We start from the raw sequence: 19,123 nt of genomic DNA, 5'->3' as shown, positions 1-19,123 counted from the left end.
GGACTAGGTTTGAATTCATTCTCTGGCATCTACTAGCTCGCTTGGGCCATGTAGTTAGTCCCTTGGGGCCTCAGTTGTGTCCTCTGTGGAATGGTAATGGCCTCTAGCTCATAAAGTTGTTGTGAGGATCAAATAAAGTCATGAATGTGACAGTTCCCAGCACCCAGACATCCAGTAAGTGTTAATAGAATTGGAATCTAAGGCTTATAAATCATTTTAAATGTTGTGTGTGGGTACACACATGTTGTGTGTGTTTGCATTTGAATATGTGGAGTGAGTGTGTAAGGAATTAAAGGCTTGTATTCATAGACTGTGGAGATGGGTGACTGTTTTGCATAAAGGTGTGTATGTGTGTAAGTGATTTTATTTCCTGAGGATACCATTTAAGATTATCATTTATTTCTGTTGAAGTAGATTCTTCCAAACCATACATGCAGGCTGAAAAATGAGCGGTGTTAATTTTTTAGTGTTACAGACATTACAGAATTTTTCTCTGCCTCCTGTGTTATTTCCCTTGTGCCACACTACTTCTGGAGGCCTACTTAGTTGTTTTTCTTTTTGTTTTTTTTAAGTTAATTAATTTATTTTTTAGTAATCTCTATACCCAGTGTGGAGTTCGAACTCATGACCCTGAGATCAAGAGTCTCATGCTCTTCCGACTGAGCCAGCCAGGCACCTCCAAGGCCTACTTAGTTCTTTTTTTTTTTTTTTTTTAAAGATTTTATTTATTTATTTGACAGAGATAGAGACAGCCAGCGAGAGAGGGAACACAAGCAGCGGGAGTGGGAGAGGAAGAAGCAGGCTCCTAGCACAGGAGCCTGATGTGGGGCTCGATCCCACAACACTGGGATCACGCCCTGAGCCAAAGGCAGACGCTTAACGACTGTGCCACCCAGGCGCCCCAAGGCCTACTTAGTTCTTATCAGGGCTAATGACCTAATAGTCATGAATACTCCTACACAGATTTTTCTTCCAAATAAAGTATAATGTTAGTATGAGTCCTGTTGTATGATCATATCAGAAGGTGTTGCATTTCATGCCTTACCATTAAATGTAAAATTTCTGAAAAGGCCGGTAGTTTTCTTAATGATATAAATCACTGAGTACATCCTGCATATTAGGTGTTTTACATACAATATCAGTAACATTAAACTAGAAAGTAGGTGTTATGCAGTTTTACAGATAAGGAAACTGAGGCTCAGGAGGATACATGTATTCCCCAAGGTCAGAGAACTATGAAGAAAGAACCAGAAAGCAGGCTCAGATGGCTCTGACCCAGGCGTGGTACAAGGCTGCTAGCCAGTCACTAGGATAAATCAAGAGTGTGCTTGAGGGTGCAGAAGAAGCTAGAAATATAGTGAGGACACTTCTGGCCTCGCAGGGGGCAGCATCCTGCAGGACAATCAGACAACCTATCTGTTCTCAGCGGGCTGTAAAAGTCCGTGTCACTGATCCAAGGTCCCAGGAGCCTCTGGCTTTCTCTCCTTCGCCCCACGCCTGTTTTCCTGTTGTCATGTGATTTCTCCAGGTTTTTCTCCAGGTGTTGCTCATCACTTAGCCCCATGCACTTAACTCCTCTCCCCGCCCCAGCTCCACGGCCCTGCTCACCCCCACAAAACCAGACAACAGGATTGTTGTGAGGGTTGTGTGATACGTGAGGTGATATGTATAAAAGGTTTATTAATACAGCATCTGGTACGTAGTAAGTACTCAATAAATGTTGGCTACCATTATTTTTATTGGTATTGTTAACAGTATGCTCGGAGGTGGTGGTAAATGATTCCCAGTTTTTATGACACCTTCCTCAAGGACCTGTGTGTTCCCTACCCTGGGCTGGCTTTGTGCCATTCCTTGCACAGAGCCCCAGGCGGGACATGCTCACTCCCATACACTGGACAGATGGAGGGAGAGTTAGTAACGGGGCGCTTGCTTCTGCACAAAGGTGGTCAGAAACGTTTTCTCTGTGTGCTCGTTCCCGGGCACCAGGCATAGGAGCAGTCTGAATTCCACTTCTGAAGAACACCTTTCCGCTCGGCTTCTTTCCTTCCTTTTATCTATGTAGAGCATGAGTGGTATTGAAGTCACTAACACAGTTATTAAATATTCTTTTTTTTTTTTTTTTTTTTTTTAGTTTGGTGGTTTGTAGCTTGTCCCTGACCTTCCGTGCTGGGTTCCTGGTCCCTGGCCCCTCTGCAGTATGCAGTATTATCCCACCTGCAAAGGTCTCTCAGGTCCCTCTCCCCCTGACATACACACTTTTTTTTTCTATTTAATTTTTTTGCTGGTATCATTTTGTATTGTCTATCCCAGCATATACATTGACTTGATATTTTTTCTTTTTTCTTTTCTTTTCCTTTCTTTTTCCTTTCCTTTCTTTTCTTAAAGATTTTATCTATGTATTTGGGGGGGGTCACAGAGAGGGCATGCACAAGCAGGGGGAGAGGCAGAGGGAGAAGCAGGCTCCCTGCTGAGCAGAGAGCCCCACATGGGGCTCAATCCCAGGACCCTGGGATCATGACCCGAGCGGAAGGCAGACGCTTAACCGACTGAGCCACCTAGATGCCCTGATATTTTTGGTTTTCAATTTTCTCATCTAGTTCTTATATTTGGTTATATTTCCTGATTTGAATCCTATTTTATATAGCAAAGCAACAGAGTTTAACAACGTGGGAAAGGCTGTTGGCAGATAGATGATTTCGTAAAACTTTCCTTGGGCCCAGTAGATTGAAAACCAGCTCTGGGGGTTCTTCAGCTCCTCTCTGACACAAAGGCCTTCCTACTTGTACCCTCTCCACTGCTCCATGTTAGTCTTCGCTTTTCTCAGTTAAGAGTATTTAGCTCTTACTTTCTTTTTGGGCAGATGATAACATCTATAATCTTTGTCATCTCTTCTACTTTTTAAACTACATACATACATACATTTATTTATTTTTAAGATTTTACTTATTTATTTATTAGAGAGAGAGAGAGAGACAACATAAGCAGTGGGGAGGGGCAGAGGGAGAAGCAGGCTTCCCACTGAGCAGAGAGAGCTCGATGCAGGACTGTATCCCAGGACCCTGGGATCGTGACCTGAGCCTAAGGCAGATGCTTAACCGACTGAGTCACCCTACTTTTTAACATTAAAAAAAATCTGTTTCAGTGTAATTTCTGATGAATCTTTCCTTTTCTAAAATATAAATTATTATAGGATACAAAAGGGATAATTTAAGATTTGGGCATTACTTTGTTGATATGTAATAAACCTTTTAATAAACAATATTTACTATCTCAATTCAAAAGTCATTTACATTTTCTAGAACAGGAGAATTCTGAAAAGTGAAAGAAAAACATTAAAATCACTTTGTTCTAACATCCAGAGATGACTGTAGTTAAAATGTTGGTATATTTCTCTCTAGTCTCCATTCAACTTTGTATGTTCAATTTTATATAATTTTACAGTTCATTTTTATAATTATGTATTCATTAGTAAAAGTTTATATATTTGTTTTTATAATTTTATATTTTGTATATAATTATATTTTTATTACTAAAGTTTATATATAAACTATAAGTCATGTTATGTATCCTAGTAATTTTTAGGGCACAAGTTTGGGAAAAAATAAAACAAATTATTTAAAAAACTAAAATAATTTCTAATTATAAAGCATACATTACAAAAATTTAAATATTGGAAAAATACATCATGACAAATATGAGTCCTACAGTTCCTCCAGTCCCCACTGTTAATGGTATATTTACAAGCAATTAATTAGAAAGAAAATCTGTGATTAGATTTGTGAAATATCTGTTCATCTTTGATAAAATTTGTGAAGGAGTATGGAATAGAATAGATGTTCTTTGCTTTTACGCTTAGTCAAATTAGGCAGTGAACCAGAATGTGTTCTTGTGAAATAACATCTCGATATTTTTCTCCATGCTTTAGGTATGTGTTCTTTTTGGATCCGTGCAATCTGGACTTGATAAACCGGAAGATCAAGTCTGTAGCACTGTGTGTAACAGCATGTCCAAGACAAGAACTGAAAACCCTAAGTGATGTTCAGAAGTTTGCAGAGATGAATGGTGAGACATGAGGCCATCCAAGTCCTCACCCCGGTCACTTCCTCTCACTATTAAATGTTGTATATTAGCTTTCCAATATAACTAGTGTTAAAAGAAATCATCAAAAACCTTAAAAAGAGAGAATTGAAAGTGCTTTTGGACTTCCTTGATGAAAAAGATGATAGTCGCCTGGGGAGCTTGTTAAAACTCCAGATGCCTAGGTTCTGCCCAGGGAAATTCTGACTGAGTAGGTCTTTGGGTTCTGGAAATTTGGTTGGGTTTTTAAAAAATTATTTTTTTTTTTTATTTTTATTTTTTTACAAATGTCTCAGGTGATTTTGATGTACCCTCTTCGCGCATTTGGGAATTACTAGACTACTCTTTGTGAAATTGGGTTTTTCCTTTTTCTCTTCCTAAGTATTGATAAAAGTATTTCAATTAGTATATTTTATTTTTATCCCTGGATAACAATGTTATATACGTCTAGTATAAGAAATTTGAAAAACTCAGGAAAAGGAAAATGAAGTAAAAACCAAAATTCCACCAGCTTTCAGTTGTGTTGGTGTGTTTTGCCTTTTTATACTTGATATTGTGTCATAAGCATTTTTCTCAGGGTTAAGTTTTGAGAAACTCTGAGGTTAAACATATGGGAATTAGCTGAGAAAACAAACATAGTCAATTTCCTGACCTCTGACTCCTTTCCCTTGGGTTTCTCATTTCCAGGTGCTATCCTCAGTTCTCTTCAGAGAATTTTATTTTTAACTTCTCTTCATGGAGGGCCACAGACTGCTAGCCTGTGTTTTTCAACTTCCATGAGGTTTCATGTTTGCATTTTGTGTGTTGGCATCCCCAGAGTTGCCTTAGCCCTGCCTGAATTTACAGGCTGGTTCTGGTTCCTTGGAACCAGGGCTGACTCATGCATCCTCCTGGTATAACTTCTAGCTGGGTAAAGAGACAGCCTGAGAACATAGCTGCACACGCACCTCTACATGGTTCCAGAGTCTTCCTGAGGGGTTGCTGGCCTTTTGAGGGCAAAAGGACCAAATCCTTCCGGCCTGGCCGGATTCCTGTCCTGCCACTTCATGCCCTCAGCGTGGGGTGGTGGGAAGAGCATGAGATTAATGTGACGCTGGATTCTAATTCTGCTGCTGCCCCACTAACTGGCTCTGTACTGAGGGACAGGAGGTGTAGCCTCTCTGAACTAGATTTCCTCATCTGAAAAAAAAAAGTGAATTAAAAACAATGCCTCCTTCATAGGTGGTTGTGAGGATTAAATGAGATGATGCATGAATTCTGGGCACTTAGTGGGCATTGAATGAAGAGGTCCCAGCTACCCTTCAAGATCTCATTTTTTTCCCCACATACCCTTACCTGTATTGATTTGCTGAGTCTAATCCTAGAACTGTCGGCCCTGTCATTGTCAGGTTTCTTAGGGAGAAATGAATGATCCCTTCTGGGTTTTTCTCAAATCTTAGACAACGTGAGCATACACAGTACACTCTGGGAGGTGGTGGTGTTGAGTCGTTAAGAGCATAGGCTCTGGAACCAGATTATCCGGGTTCAAATGTTGGTCCTACCACTTATTAGCCATGAGACCCTGGGCAAGTTACTTGATCGCTAGATGCCTCAGTTTCCCCATTTATGAAGGCAATAATATTTGTATGAAAACGATTTCATAGGTTGTTACAAGGATCTCATACATGAAATATGCTTAGAAGAGTGTCTAGCAAATAGTAAATTGCTAAAAAAAAAAAAAAGTATTGGTTACTGCTGTTACATTACTACTATTAGTGTTATTATCCCCCCAAAGGAATATAATAGTCTTCCTGTCTACACAGTCTCTCTCTCCTTCTAGCCCTTTACCTACTGCTGCCGTATTAATGTTCCTAGAGCTTCAATCATTTTATCCCTTACTCAGAAATCATCAGAGGTAAAAAATAAATACATAAATAAAACACCGTATGACTTACCTTGGCATTCAAAGCTAGGATCTCGTGTCAAACTATCTTCTAACATGTCTTCTTGAACCCGCTGGGTGTGAGTCTTGGTCCCTTGAACCTGACATGTCATCTGGAGGCCCAGAAGAGAGTTAGTTCCTTGCCGACTGTATTGCCTGCTGTGATGATCCGCTGGGGTTGCCCCATGCCGCCCTGCTCGTGTATTTATTTCCAGGCCATTATCCTTCTAAGTGATTATGATACCAAGTATGGCCTATTAAGGCCAGTTTATAGGACTTTTCTGGAGAGTTTTGCAGCTTTGTTTTTTTTACAGTGTCTTACACAAAGCAGGTGTTCAAGAATATTAATGAATAAATATTATTCCAGAAAACAGACTTCTTAAATTGGTGCCTAACTACACAGGCACCCTTAGGCTTTTGAGGCAGCTGTTTGCAAAATAAGTCAACGTGTTAGGCATAAAAAAAGTATTAATAATGGCAGCATCAAGAAGCACAGCAGTGGAGGAGAGAGAAGATAAATATTTTAAAAGGCAGTAGAAAAACTATGAAATTATAATAGAGAAGGGAGCCTTTGGTGGAGGGACCTAAATACCTTTATTTTAATAGCAACCCTAAGTTGAAAATTCTGAATTTCTCAAAAAAAAAAAAATCTATATTTTTCTTTGGGTTGGTGACTTACTACTGGACCTGGTAAGATTTAATTCCATTATTTCTTGTCACTGAGAGAATTCTTTGTCTGTTTTTTTGCATTCTTTCTTTCCCTTTTTTCTTTCCATCATTTGAGGTGCATATTGATTTGGAAGGAGCAGATGATTTTAAGTGGGAAATTTCTAAACCTTTAAGAGAGAATTGTTCAAAATCCATGACAGAGTCGTAATGTTAGAGCAAACTATAAAGCTCTTAGAAGAAAACATAGGGGAAAACTTCATGATATATTGGCAAAAATTTCTTGGATATGAACCCAAAGCACAGTCAACAAAAGAAAAAGAATAGATAAATTGGACTATATCAAAAATTAAAACTTCTGTGTATCCAAGGACACAGTCAGCAGAGTGAAAAGGTAACCCATGGAATAGGAGAAAAAAGATTTGCAAACCATATATCTGATAAAGGGTTAATACCCAGAATATATAAAGAATTCCTGCAACTCAACAGGAAAAATACAACAACCCATTTAAAAAATGGCCAAAGAACTTGAATAGACATTTCTTCTGAGAAGATATGTGATGGGCCAATAATAAGGACATGAAAAGATGCTCAATCTACTAATCCTACAGGAAATGAAATAAAAACTACGGTCGGATACCACCTTACACCCATTAGGACAGCTTCTATAGAGAAAAACCCAAAACATCACAAATCAGAAAATAACAGATGTTGGTGAAGTTATGGATAAATGGGAATCTTTGTGCATCATTGGCAGGAATATAGAATTCTATGTCCTCTATGGAAAAGAGTTTGGAGTTTCCTTAAAAAATTAAAAATAGAATTACCACAGAGGATTTTTAGGGCAGTTTAGGGCAGTTTAGGGCAATTTGTACGATACCGTGATGATGGATTCGTGTCATTATACATTTTTCCATGTCCATAGGACTATGAACTTAGGGTGATTTTGATGTGTCAGTGTAGGCTCATCAGTATCAAGTGTACCGCTCTGGTGGGGATGTTATAGTGGAGGGGGCTATGCACGTGTGCAGGCAGGAGGTATGTGGGAAACCTTTGTACCTTCCTCTCAATTTTGTTGTGAACCTTAAAACTGCTCTAAAAAATAGTCTTTTAGAAAGTAGATTACCATATCACCCAGCAATCCCACTTTTAAGTATATATCCAGAAGAATTGATGACAGGATTTCAGAGAGATATTTGCAAACTCATGTTCATTGTAGCATTATTCATAATAGCCAAGAGATGGGAGCAACCTAAATGTCCAATGATGGTTGACTGGGTAAAGAAAACATGGTATATACACAAAATGGAATATTAGCCTTGAAAAACAAGGAAATTGTGTCATATGCTACAACATAGATGAGCCTTGAAGTCGTTATTCTAGGTGAAATAAGCTAGTAATAGAAAGATAGGGTGATGGTTTCTATCAGCTATAGAATCTCAGTTTTGCAAAACGAAAAAATTCTAGGGGTGCCTGGGTGGCTCAGTCGGTTAAGTGTCTGCCTTCAGCTCAGGCCATGATCCCAGGGTCCTGGAATCAAGTGCTGCATCAGGCTCCTTGCTTGGTGGGGAGCCTTCTCCCTCTGCCTTTGCCCCCCTCCATGCTCCTGTTCTCTCTCTCTCTCTGATAAATAAATAAATAAATAAATAAATAAATAAATAAATAAATAAATAAATAAATAAATAAAATCTTCAAAAAAAAAAAAAGAAAAAATTCTAGAGGTCTGTTCAGACAATAATGTGCATATAGTTAACACTTCTATACACTGAAAAACTGGTTAAGATGGTCAATATCATATTACCTGTTTTACCACAATTTTTTTTAAAAAGGAAGGAAATTCTGACACATGCTACAATACGGACGAATCTTGAGGACATTGTTATGTGAAATAAGCCAGTCACATAAGGACAAATACGGTATGATTCCACTTATATGAGGTACTCAGAGTAGTCAGATTCATAGAGACAGAATAGAATGGTAGTCGCCAGGGGCTGCAGCGTGAGAGGAATGGGGGGTTACCATTTCAGGAATAAAGAGGTCGAATTTTGTAAGATGGAAAGTTCTGGAGATAGGTGGTGGTGATGTTTGAACAACAATGTGAATGTACCTAATGCTACTGGACTGTGCATTTAAATGGTGTTAAAATGGCAAATGTTTTATTATGTGTATTTTACCACAATTAAAAAAGACCATGAAAGAGAAAGATCCTGTTTAGGGTAGTAACTTTTTAAATGATTATTTTAAACCTTATTTTACAATGTAAGATAAAGAGGCGCCTGGGTGGCTCATTTGGTTAAACGTCTACCTTTGGCTCAGGTCATGATCCCAGGGTCCTGGGATGGAGCCCCATTCAGGCTCCCTGCTCAGCAGGAAGCCTGCTTCTCCCTCTCCCTCTGCTGCTCCCCATTTGTGCTCTCTCGCTCTCTCTGTCAAATAAATAAATAAAATCTTTTTTAAAAAATGTAAGGTAAAATAACATTTTACTTACCAGACTAAAAAGATAAAATAAATCATTTTCAAAGGGTTTTAGGTTTCCATGACAACATTTGAAAGTGCTTTTTAGCACTTACAACTATCCATTTGTGTGAACTTTTATTACCTTCACAAATTATTTAAAATCTTTATAAGGGAGAGCTAACTTTTAGGTTCCTATAATAATGTTTGTAAGAAATGCATTTATTAGGCAAAAAATATTTCCTCACCTCTTTCTTTTAGACAAGAAAGAGGAGTTGTTTTCTTGGACACGGAAGTTCGTAGAACACCTGTGTCCAGTATGTCTGACTAGAATAGGAAATTTAGAAGAAACAGCTGGACATGAGATGGTTATGAGGAGATGCCACCGCATTATAAAGAGCTTTAAAAGGCAAGCAGAAGAATTGAGATGAATGTAAAAGTCTAAGTTCTGGTACCGAGATGGGTGGGAGGTAGGCAAGCACACATTTTATTATTATTATGGTTCATCGTTTCTACATGATACAAATATAAATATGATGCTAGAGAATAAATTAAAAATTGCCCTTTAAAAATTAAAATTGCCAAGTGCCAAAAGGACTCAGTACTAAACTTTTTTGGTTCTTTGTTTATCATTTTCCTGCAGTAGTGTGTGAATTTTCTGTGGGGGGGGGGTCAGGCTCCAAGTCCTAGTACAGGACCCCACATAGTAGCTATTCTTGTGTTTTGAAAGAATGATGGATTGGACTTCTCTTTCTCTCTCTCTTTTTAAAATATTTTATTTATTTGAGAGAGATTGAGAGAGAGATGAGTTGTGGGGGTGCAGAGACAGAGGCTGAGCAAAGAGCCTGAGGCGGGGCTCGATCTCAGGAGTGATCTCAGGAGCGTGAGATCATGACCTGAGCCACCCAGGCGCCCCCGGACTTTCCTCTTCATCTCTCTCGGCACTTAATAATTTCTCATTCTCTCAGCACCCTTTATCCTTTGCTCAGTTCTGAATCTGTGTCAGTTGCCACCAGCTGGTAAAATGTTTAGCTTCCTTCTAACCAAAATTGATGTGAATCTTTAGTCATCTTCTTTCTCATCTCTCAATAATTCATCTTATTCATTCATTTATCTCTCATGTTCATCCCATCCGCGTGATTATTCGTAACCTTTTTTTTCCTAAGCCCTCTTGTTTTTCCTCTTTCCTAACCTTGTGCCCTATAGAGAAAACTGAAATCGTCTGGTGGGAGCCCTCCCCTGAGTTCTTTTCAGCAGAGCATGAATTCCATCTTACTCTAATTTTACTTCCCTCCAGTTTCTGGTGAACAGATTTCCTTCTTACTTTATTATCATTATTTTTGAAAACTCAAATAACGTATCCAACATAGGGGGAAAGAGAATGCCCCTCCCTTGGAAGCTAGCCAGCTTTATATGAGATTTTCATCTCAACCCAGCCTGGCCACATCAGGTCATAATGCCTGCTGGCACAGTCCCTTCGCTTCCTCTCTCCCTGCTCAGAGCCTGGCCCATAGTTATTCCTTCGCTTTACTCCACTCTCCGCATTGTTCAGCATGGGTGTCTGAGTCTATTGAATAGATAAATCAGACTTAAGCCCTGCCTTGTTTGACCATACCATTTATTGGTATCTACTTTGTGCCACGCACAGTGCCAGATACTTTGCGTGTCCTTTTATTCTTTCCACTTGCAAATCTAAATTCTAAACAGTAGTTTAGAAATAGGAACAACCTGAAAGTTGAGGGCCCACTGCATTTTCTCAGCCGTTGCTAATATGTTACATGAAATACCTTATTAACCTTTTGCATTACTCTTATCAAACTTCTATAATATCTAATTTATTTTCCCTAACACAGTAGTACAGTGGCAGAAACCTTATATTTCTTGTTTGTGTCCCATTTATAGCATGGGAGAAATCACTCCCATCTGGGAGTACTTCTTCAGTGCACTGTATTTTGTAAAAAGTCTGAGAGTTTTATGAACTACCATGTTCATACTTTGAGTAGGGCTATGCAGCTGGGTGCTTTCTCGGTGATCATTGTTCTGTCTTTGAAAACCTCGAAAGATGATGTGATACATCAGATAACATTTAAGAATACAAATAAGCCTTTGATTGTCATTATCTATGTGTTGCATTTACAGTTAGTATCAATATCAGTATTACCCTCTTTCTTACCAGTCAGTAACAATATAACTGAAACCACAGAGTTAGTGTGGATTCTTTTTGGAACAGTGAATCAAAAGCTTGTACTTGATATCCTTTACAAATGAATGAAATGATCAACCCTAGCAACTGCTTTAATTGCCTCCAAGTCAGAAACCAGCGAGGGAAGCTTTGATTGTTAAGGGGGAAAAAAATCCTTACATTTGATAATGCGATTTTAAGTAATGCCTTCATTCAACAATTAATTAGTACCCATGAAGTGTGTGCCAGAGAAACAAAGAGAAGGTACAGTTCCCTTTAAGGAGCTTGCATGATAGAAGACACTTTTCATTGTCCTCCACAATACCTAGAAGTCTTGCACATAGATGTCCAAAATTAATTCACTCGGCAAATTTTTAATATGTGCGTAGTATGTGCTTATAGTAGTTGACAGATAATGTCATACCACCAGCTAGTTAATGGGTGCTTCTTGGGAACTGCAGATATGTCCATGCTTTTTGTTGGTTCCTGGAAATTGAAATTGGGAATTGTGTCCTTCCAGCATATGAATAGATACGCTTTCCTAATTGGAGAGAAAGGGGTTAAATTCGTTGGAGCCCCACACAGCAGTGTAATTTGTTTTTCGTAATGAACACTGTTCTGCATTGGGATAGTTTCTTTTTTTATTAACTGCAGTTTTCTAAAGTATGTTTTTTAAGGAATCTTTTAATTTAGTGTATCCTGCAAAATATCGTGATAGCGAATCAAGCAAAATTTTAAAGCAAGAAGAATTAGCCTCCAACTTACCAACCCCATTTTGTATTTTTGTTTCAAATAATTTGGTGTTTTAGACCATTGGTTCTCAACTAAAGGTAATTTTGCCACTGCATGCCCCCCAAACCACCCCCACCACACATAGCGGTGTTCAAAGACATTTTCGGTTGTCAGAACTGGGTGAAACCAAGGATACTGCTGAACGTGCTGCAATGCACAGGACAGCTCCCTACAACCAAGAATTGCCCAGCTCAAAATGTCCTAATACCAAGGTCAAGAAATCCTGTTATACATAGCAATTTGTAGTGAATAGTGAAAAGCATATAAACATTATATATAACATGTAACACCAAAATAAGAGATTAAAAATAGGTTATTTCATTTTTTTTTTTTCAGTCAGGATGTCTGTTGTATTCAGCAGATGGCTTTTGAGTACTGTCTATGTGCCCGGAGAGAGGGGTCCCATATATTTTGAAGGCATAAGGTCCCAGTTCTCAAAGAGCTCACTTTCTAAAAATAGAGATGATATGTAAGCAAAAAAAAAAAAAAAAAAAAAAAAACCCAAAATTACAAAATAACACGCTAAATTTTATAATAAAACTAAACACTAAATAGCTTTGGTGCATTAGAGAAAGCCTAATGAAGGAGGTAAGGCCTGAGTAGTTTGTAGAAATTCTGCTCAAACTTGAACACTCACTCAGATGGTAGTTAGGAATGGACAGTCCAAGCAGAGGGAACAGCATGTAAAAAAGCCTGAAGCTTGTAAACAGCAAAACTGTGAGTAGTATATTATGTTAAGATAATGCTGGAGTTTTAGGTAGACACCTGCCTTAGGAGAGCTTTGAAGCCAACCAGTGTGGAAATTATCCTGAGGGCAGGAGGGTATTACAAGTGAGGACCATTTTACAAAGGCCATTCTCAAGGCTGTGTGCAGCATATAGAGAAGAAAACCCTTTGGGAGAGTAGTTTGAACCAATAAGAGATCTTGAAGGCCTGAGATAACATAGAAAGGTCTGATCATCAGGACTTGGTAACTTGAATGTCTTGAATGGTATCCGAAGATGATGGATAAAGAAGAAGATATAGGATGACTTCCCCTTTCATCTTGGGGATTTCTTGGATGGTGGAGCCATTAACAAGGATAGCAGATGTATGGGAGGAGGCAAAGCAGATTTGGAGAGTGGGTGACAGAGATGTCCTTTTCTTCAAACTTTTTTTTTGAGATATCTGTGGGATATATGTTTTCTGCCCAGAAGCTTATTGAATATTTGTCTGATTATGATGATTAGGAATGGCACAGGAGAAGCATTGTGGCCTAGGAGTAAAGAATTTTATTTCCAAATTTGTCAGTGATTGCTGATAAAGGCCTTGGAAGTATTCCTTATTTTTTCATCTGTAACGTTTGGAGCATGGGAATGGAAACATACCTGGTAGGGGAGTTCTTGTAAGGGATATTGAGCTAAAGAATAAATAATTGAATATTATAAGGCATTTGAAAAATTATGGTAGTTAAACATTCTGGGGACTGAAACAACTATTTACCAAGATAAATGTTCATATACCCAACTTGGCTTCCTGAAATAACTCATTTTGAATAACATTGGCGGACTTGCATGGATTGCCTCTTGGTGTGGTTTAGATAAGCTTTTGTTTTTGGTTTTAGACTTCATTACTCAATTTTGGTTTTCCTTGCCTTTTGTGTTAGAAGAAAAGCTTTGTCTTACTCTTTATGACCAAAACTCTTGTGCTAAGTATTGTTTATACTCTCACTATAAAAAAAAAAAAAGATGAATACCACCTTAAAAGTGGTATTCAATACCACTGAAAATGCATTAGCTAATAAACATGAAAAGAGAAACAATTGTAAAATGTTTGCCATTACTGGGCTGTTTCAATGTTCTGCGTTGAGGCTTCTCTTTCCATAGCACTTTGAGCAGGAAGCATTATAAGGTTTCTTCTGATTGTTACCAACACATTGTGAAGATCTTTTTCCTTTAAACTATTTAGTACAGGATCTATTTAGTACTGGCCTATGTCCCAGAATACCATCAGAGATAAGGCTATTATCCTTTCATTGAGCATTATCCTGGGAAAGTATTTATAAAATTGAACTCTGTTGCACCTGCTGACCTCCTTTTTTAAATGAAGAAAGGGTGGGGACGGAGATTATGTTCACGGAATTCAGATGGAGCAGTGTGTTTGACAGCGCTGACACAGTGCTTTAGTTAGGCTCTTTCATATTGTGCAAATCGATTCGATCTTGGATGCTGAAAGAAAGAAGTTGACAATTCAGATCAGGAAGTTGATGAGCACGTTGGGTGCTCTGCAGTTATTGGCACGCTTGCTGTGTTTTTCATGAGCAGTTCTATAGTAGGACTCCCAGATAGTTCAGGATTAATCTAAAATGTTTGCTTGCCACTGCTGTCATGTTTTCTCTAAAATTGCTGTAAATGGAATCTAGTGGCATTATCTCCAAAGATGAAAGACTAATTTTAGAAGACGTCGATATTTAATATTCATGCTTAACTTAAAAAAATGTCATTAAAATGCAAAAGAATGTTCGAAAACAATTTCAGAAACTTAGTTTCCTATTGAAGCTATCTTAAGAAATGGAAGAAACTTGAACAGTGCCATGTAACTTTCAAGTATCTCTTTTTAAATACCTTACCTTGTCAAGGGGCGCCTGGGTGGCTCAGTTGGTTAAGCATCCAACTCTTAATTTCAGCTCAGTTTGTGATCCCAGGGTCCTGGGATGGAGCCATGCCTCGGGCTCCCTGTTCAGCAGAGAGTCTGCTTCTCCCTCTCCCTCTACCCCTCCCCTTGCACGCTCTGTCTCTCTCTCTCTCTCAAACAAGTAAATAAATCTTTTTTTAAAAAGTACCTTACATTGTCAAATTACTTGAATTGTCTTTATATAAAATAGATGCTACATGTATTTTTGTAAGTATGATATTTACAGCCCCTGTATTTAAATACCTAGCAAGTTGATTGTTGATTTGGGGGAGCATTACTGAATTAAAGGCCAGTTTGTGACTTTTTAAAAATTCTTTTGGGTGATAGGACAAGATATAAATGAAATAAAACCATTCTCAAGGTTGTTTGTTGTCCTAGCAAATCTTTTTTCTGTATTCCCTTGAAGTTCTTTCTTGCGTCCTCATGTGACATTTCTAATAATTAGTTCAATGTTAAAACCTGCCGTTTTCACTTCACATTTTATTTTCAACTTTTTCCATGGTCATATGGTGTGAAAGTCCATTGTTACTATAATATAAACACAAAGCCATTCCATTTATATTTAATAATAAAACATTTGACCAAATTAGTAATCTGGTAGGAACTGTAATTAATAAAAATATAAACAGATTACATGATAAAGTACAGTAGGTCCTCAGTAAAATTAGAACTAGAGCCTAGGTCTTCTCAGTTAATGAAACCTGTTGTCTGACGAACCTGACAGTATTCTAGTTGCTATGTTACAAAATTAGCAGGTCAGTAAAATAGGACTTATCAAGGATTTGGTGGACTTCATCCATCTGAATTTTATGTGTTATTGAGACCCATATTAGCCACAGAGACCAAGAAATAGATGGCTGTTGGCAGAACCAGTCTAGGATGGAATTTGAGCTGTTTTAAACTATCTGAAAACTGAGAATCCTTTTTTCCGTTTCTTCAGTTTATTTAAAATTAGTATTTCTTGCCTCTTAAGGAAAAAGTAATGTACTATCTGAAAACATATATGCAGTCACTTAAAATATTTAGTAATGGGAAGCATAGGAAAGAGGGACAGGATGTGTGGTTGGGGGTGGGTTCGTAGTCAAAGAGATCTAGGAGTTCAATCCCAGCTCTGCTGCATAGCAGCTGTGTCATCTTGGGCAAGTTATGTACCTTATCTTGTAGACTCTATTTCATCCTCTCTAAAGTAAGCTTAATAACACTTGCTTAATAGAGTTACAGTAAAGACATAATTAATATATGTATGGGGTAAGAGGAGAGCCTCCCCCGCCCCACCAGTGACTTCCTAAAAGTTCCCAGCATGATGCAAGGAGAAGGCAGGGCCCCTTATCCATCCCCAACCCTCCTTCTGGGATGAGAAACTTGCACGGGGAATAGAACCAACCTTGCGAATGGGCTGCTCTTGGCCTGACTGTCAGAAGTGCTGGGGCTGGCCAAGACGCTTGACTTCTTCAGTAGGAGAATTTTGTAATGTTTCAATTGTTCCGTTATTTGGAGACATTCCTGGACATGGTTTGGTCAGTTACAATGAAAAGTTGACTCTTTAAAAAATATATCTATAGGGCCTGATATATGGCAGACACTCAATAAAGTTGGTTCTAGTACTTACTGTTGTTATTACCCTTAATATTGTTTAATTAAAATTTGTACATAAATTACCCGAAAGGAATCAGTTTTAAATGCTTGAGGACTGACACTAAAGACCAAATCAGATTCTTATTAATTCTGTAGTGTTTGAAAGTTATGTATGTTGAACTAATATTAACATATAAAATAAACACAGTGAATCAAGGAGAGAATTTATTGAGGCTGTGTTCTGCTGGCTAACATACAGCTTTTCTTTCAACAGGCTCAGCACTATGTAGCTACAACCTAAAGCCTTCTGAATATACTACGTCTTCAAAAGCTTCTGTTCTGTGCCCCAAACTGCCAGTTCCAGCGAGGTAAATTTTATTATATTTTGTTAACTTGTGACTTTTGTTTTTGTAGGTAGATTTTAAACTGTATGTATTATCCTGGGGAAAGAGTCATTTGATGATCCCTGTTGCTCAGGACTCATACTTTTACAACAAAATTTAAACAGTAGTACTGAAATGACAACATGTATTTCCTATCTTAAAACACACACGCACACAGAGGCAAACAACCTTCCTCATTCTCAGATTTTAAATTTCTTTCTGTGGCTTACTTTTTTTTTTTTTAATGCCATAATTTTTAAGTATATACAACTGAATCATTGCAAAATTTACAGCAAAATTAGAGGCCAAGTCTCACAGTCTCCAAAGATCCTTTGAAATTGACCCTAGTGATACTTACTGGGATTTTTTTTTTTTTAAACAGGGTTTTGTTTTTGTTTTTTTTTTTTTAAGATTATATTTATTTATTCGACAGGATAGAGACAGCCAGCGAGAGAGGGAACACAAGCAGCGGGGGTGGGAGAGGAAGAAGCAGGCTCATAGCAGAGGAGCCTGATGTGGGGCTCGATCCCATAACGCCGGGATCACGCCCTGAGCCGAAGGCAGACGCTTAACCGCTGTGCCACCCAGGCGCCCCTACTGGGATTATTTTTAATTTATGTTGTAAATTTAAAAAATATGCCAGTCATTATTCTCCATACCTTATTTCAGGCTATATCTTTTAGGTACACTCTGTTATAATACACTGTTTGCCATATCTTATCTAAGGTCTTATCCAACCAACATTGATTATTTCAGTACCTACTACATCTAATGGATACAAAGAAGAGATAGGAAATATTCTTTGTTTGGAAGGATCTTGCAGTAGTTAGTTATAAGTAAAGCCAACTTTAAAATTATAAATAGGTTTTTTTAACAAGGAAAAAAATTGCAAGCATTGTAGAATATATCCTCAGAATTAGGTGTCTAGTTTGGAAGCATATCTGATCTTGAGAACCTTAAGTGTGTATCAACCAGGTATGACATGAGTCAACTTCACCAGGAATACTGTATTGAAACCACTTTTACTATATCTTGTTACATTATAGCAAGCTACTGATTAAAATTTTGAGACCAATCTTATGTGTGCTTTCTTTGGCTTGCTTATGGGTGTAACTTGTGCTTTATTAACTTGAATGAAATTTGAAATTTTCTGTTGAAAAGTAGACAAAGGACCTATCCATTCCATTGATGTCCAGCTCTTTTAGTCTTGTCAAGTTGCTATTGAAATTAAAATGTAAAGCCTACGGAAATGAAAATAAAGGGACGGTTTTAAAAGATACTAAGTAGCATTGGAAACCGGGGATGTACTGTATGGTGACTAACATAATATAATAAAAAATCATTAAAAAAATAAAAATAAAAAAAAAATAAAAGATACTAAGTAGGACCTATAAATTATGGGCTTAGACCAATAGGTAAAGAGATCCCATTTGTGACCATTGAGAATATTAGGGAGGCTGTAACAGTAAAGAAAAGGAGGGCCTTTGAATAGAGTCGTTGGAGAAAATTCGTCAAGAAAGGCTCTGTCCTCTTAGCTACTCAACTGCTAACAGCCTATTTTAAATGCATACTATGAGTATAGAGTCATATTTTAAGGCATAAACATATAAAAGGATAACCAGAAAGCCTTCATGAGGATGAGGTTGCTCTGCACCTGGGTGGGGCAGGGGTCTGGTAAATCCTCCTTCACCTCTGACCTCATCATGTTGAGGGCTGCCTGTCCCTGGTTATCTGTCTCAGGTGTTCCGTTCTTGGCAGTACAGAACTCACACATCTCACATACAGTGTCCTGAGGAGCTTTCAATAGAAGGTGAAACATACCATTAGGGGCTTGGGTGTTAGACACGGTCAGACTTGGCTTCTAACAAGGTCATCTACTAATATCTCAGTAATATGAGACGGTGATGACCCTAAACCATCTGAAAACTGTGTACTATGTTTATACTTTACGATCCTCAGGTTCTACTTAGTTTAGTACCTCACAGTCTAAGTATCTTATCACTTTTATCTGAACTCAGCCTATTGGAAAGTAAACAAAGAAGTAACAGTTGATAGAAGAAAATCAAATTAGGATCTGGTAAATAATCATTTAGCCTTTGGCAAGCAAAGTGCAAAGATCAGAAAACAATGAATTTGTTTTAATAAAAAACTTGGGGCAGTACCACATTCCACACCTCGTGTTAGATACCACATCTTCAAAGGTGAGTAAGATCTAGTCTCTGTCCTTAGGAAACTCTGTCCTTAAAAAAAAAAAAATAATACAGACTGGTTTTGGTGACTTTTTTGTATACACCAAAAAACGGGCATGAGGCAAAGCTAGGATGCAGGCCAACGGCCTTCGCGTAGTTCACATCTCTTTTACTCTCCCCCTAGGAGCACCCTAGTGGGACAGAAAGAACT

General features: G+C 38.0%; 1 protein-coding gene across 5 annotated transcripts in view; it reads left to right on the top strand.

The window, feature by feature from the left end:
* SLC44A1 (solute carrier family 44 member 1) overlaps positions 1–19,123 on the top strand; it is a 188,953-nt gene that overhangs the window by 83,929 nt on the left and 85,901 nt on the right. For all 5 annotated transcript variants that reach the window (XM_045780740.2, XM_045780739.2, XM_045780741.2 and 2 more), the window contains 2 exons: positions 3,926–4,062; positions 16,615–16,708. In XM_045780740.2, coding sequence (XP_045636696.1) covers positions 3,926–4,062; positions 16,615–16,708 — 231 coding nt within the window. The remainder of the gene's footprint in view (positions 1–3,925; positions 4,063–16,614; positions 16,709–19,123) is intronic.

The sequence above is a fragment of the Ursus americanus genome, chromosome 18, assembly GCF_024610735.1.
Source record: "Ursus americanus isolate L20-20 chromosome 18, mUrsAme1.1.p, whole genome shotgun sequence".
Taxonomy (NCBI): Eukaryota; Metazoa; Chordata; class Mammalia; order Carnivora; family Ursidae; genus Ursus; species Ursus americanus.
This window is presented reverse-complemented; position numbering and strand designations above follow the sequence as displayed.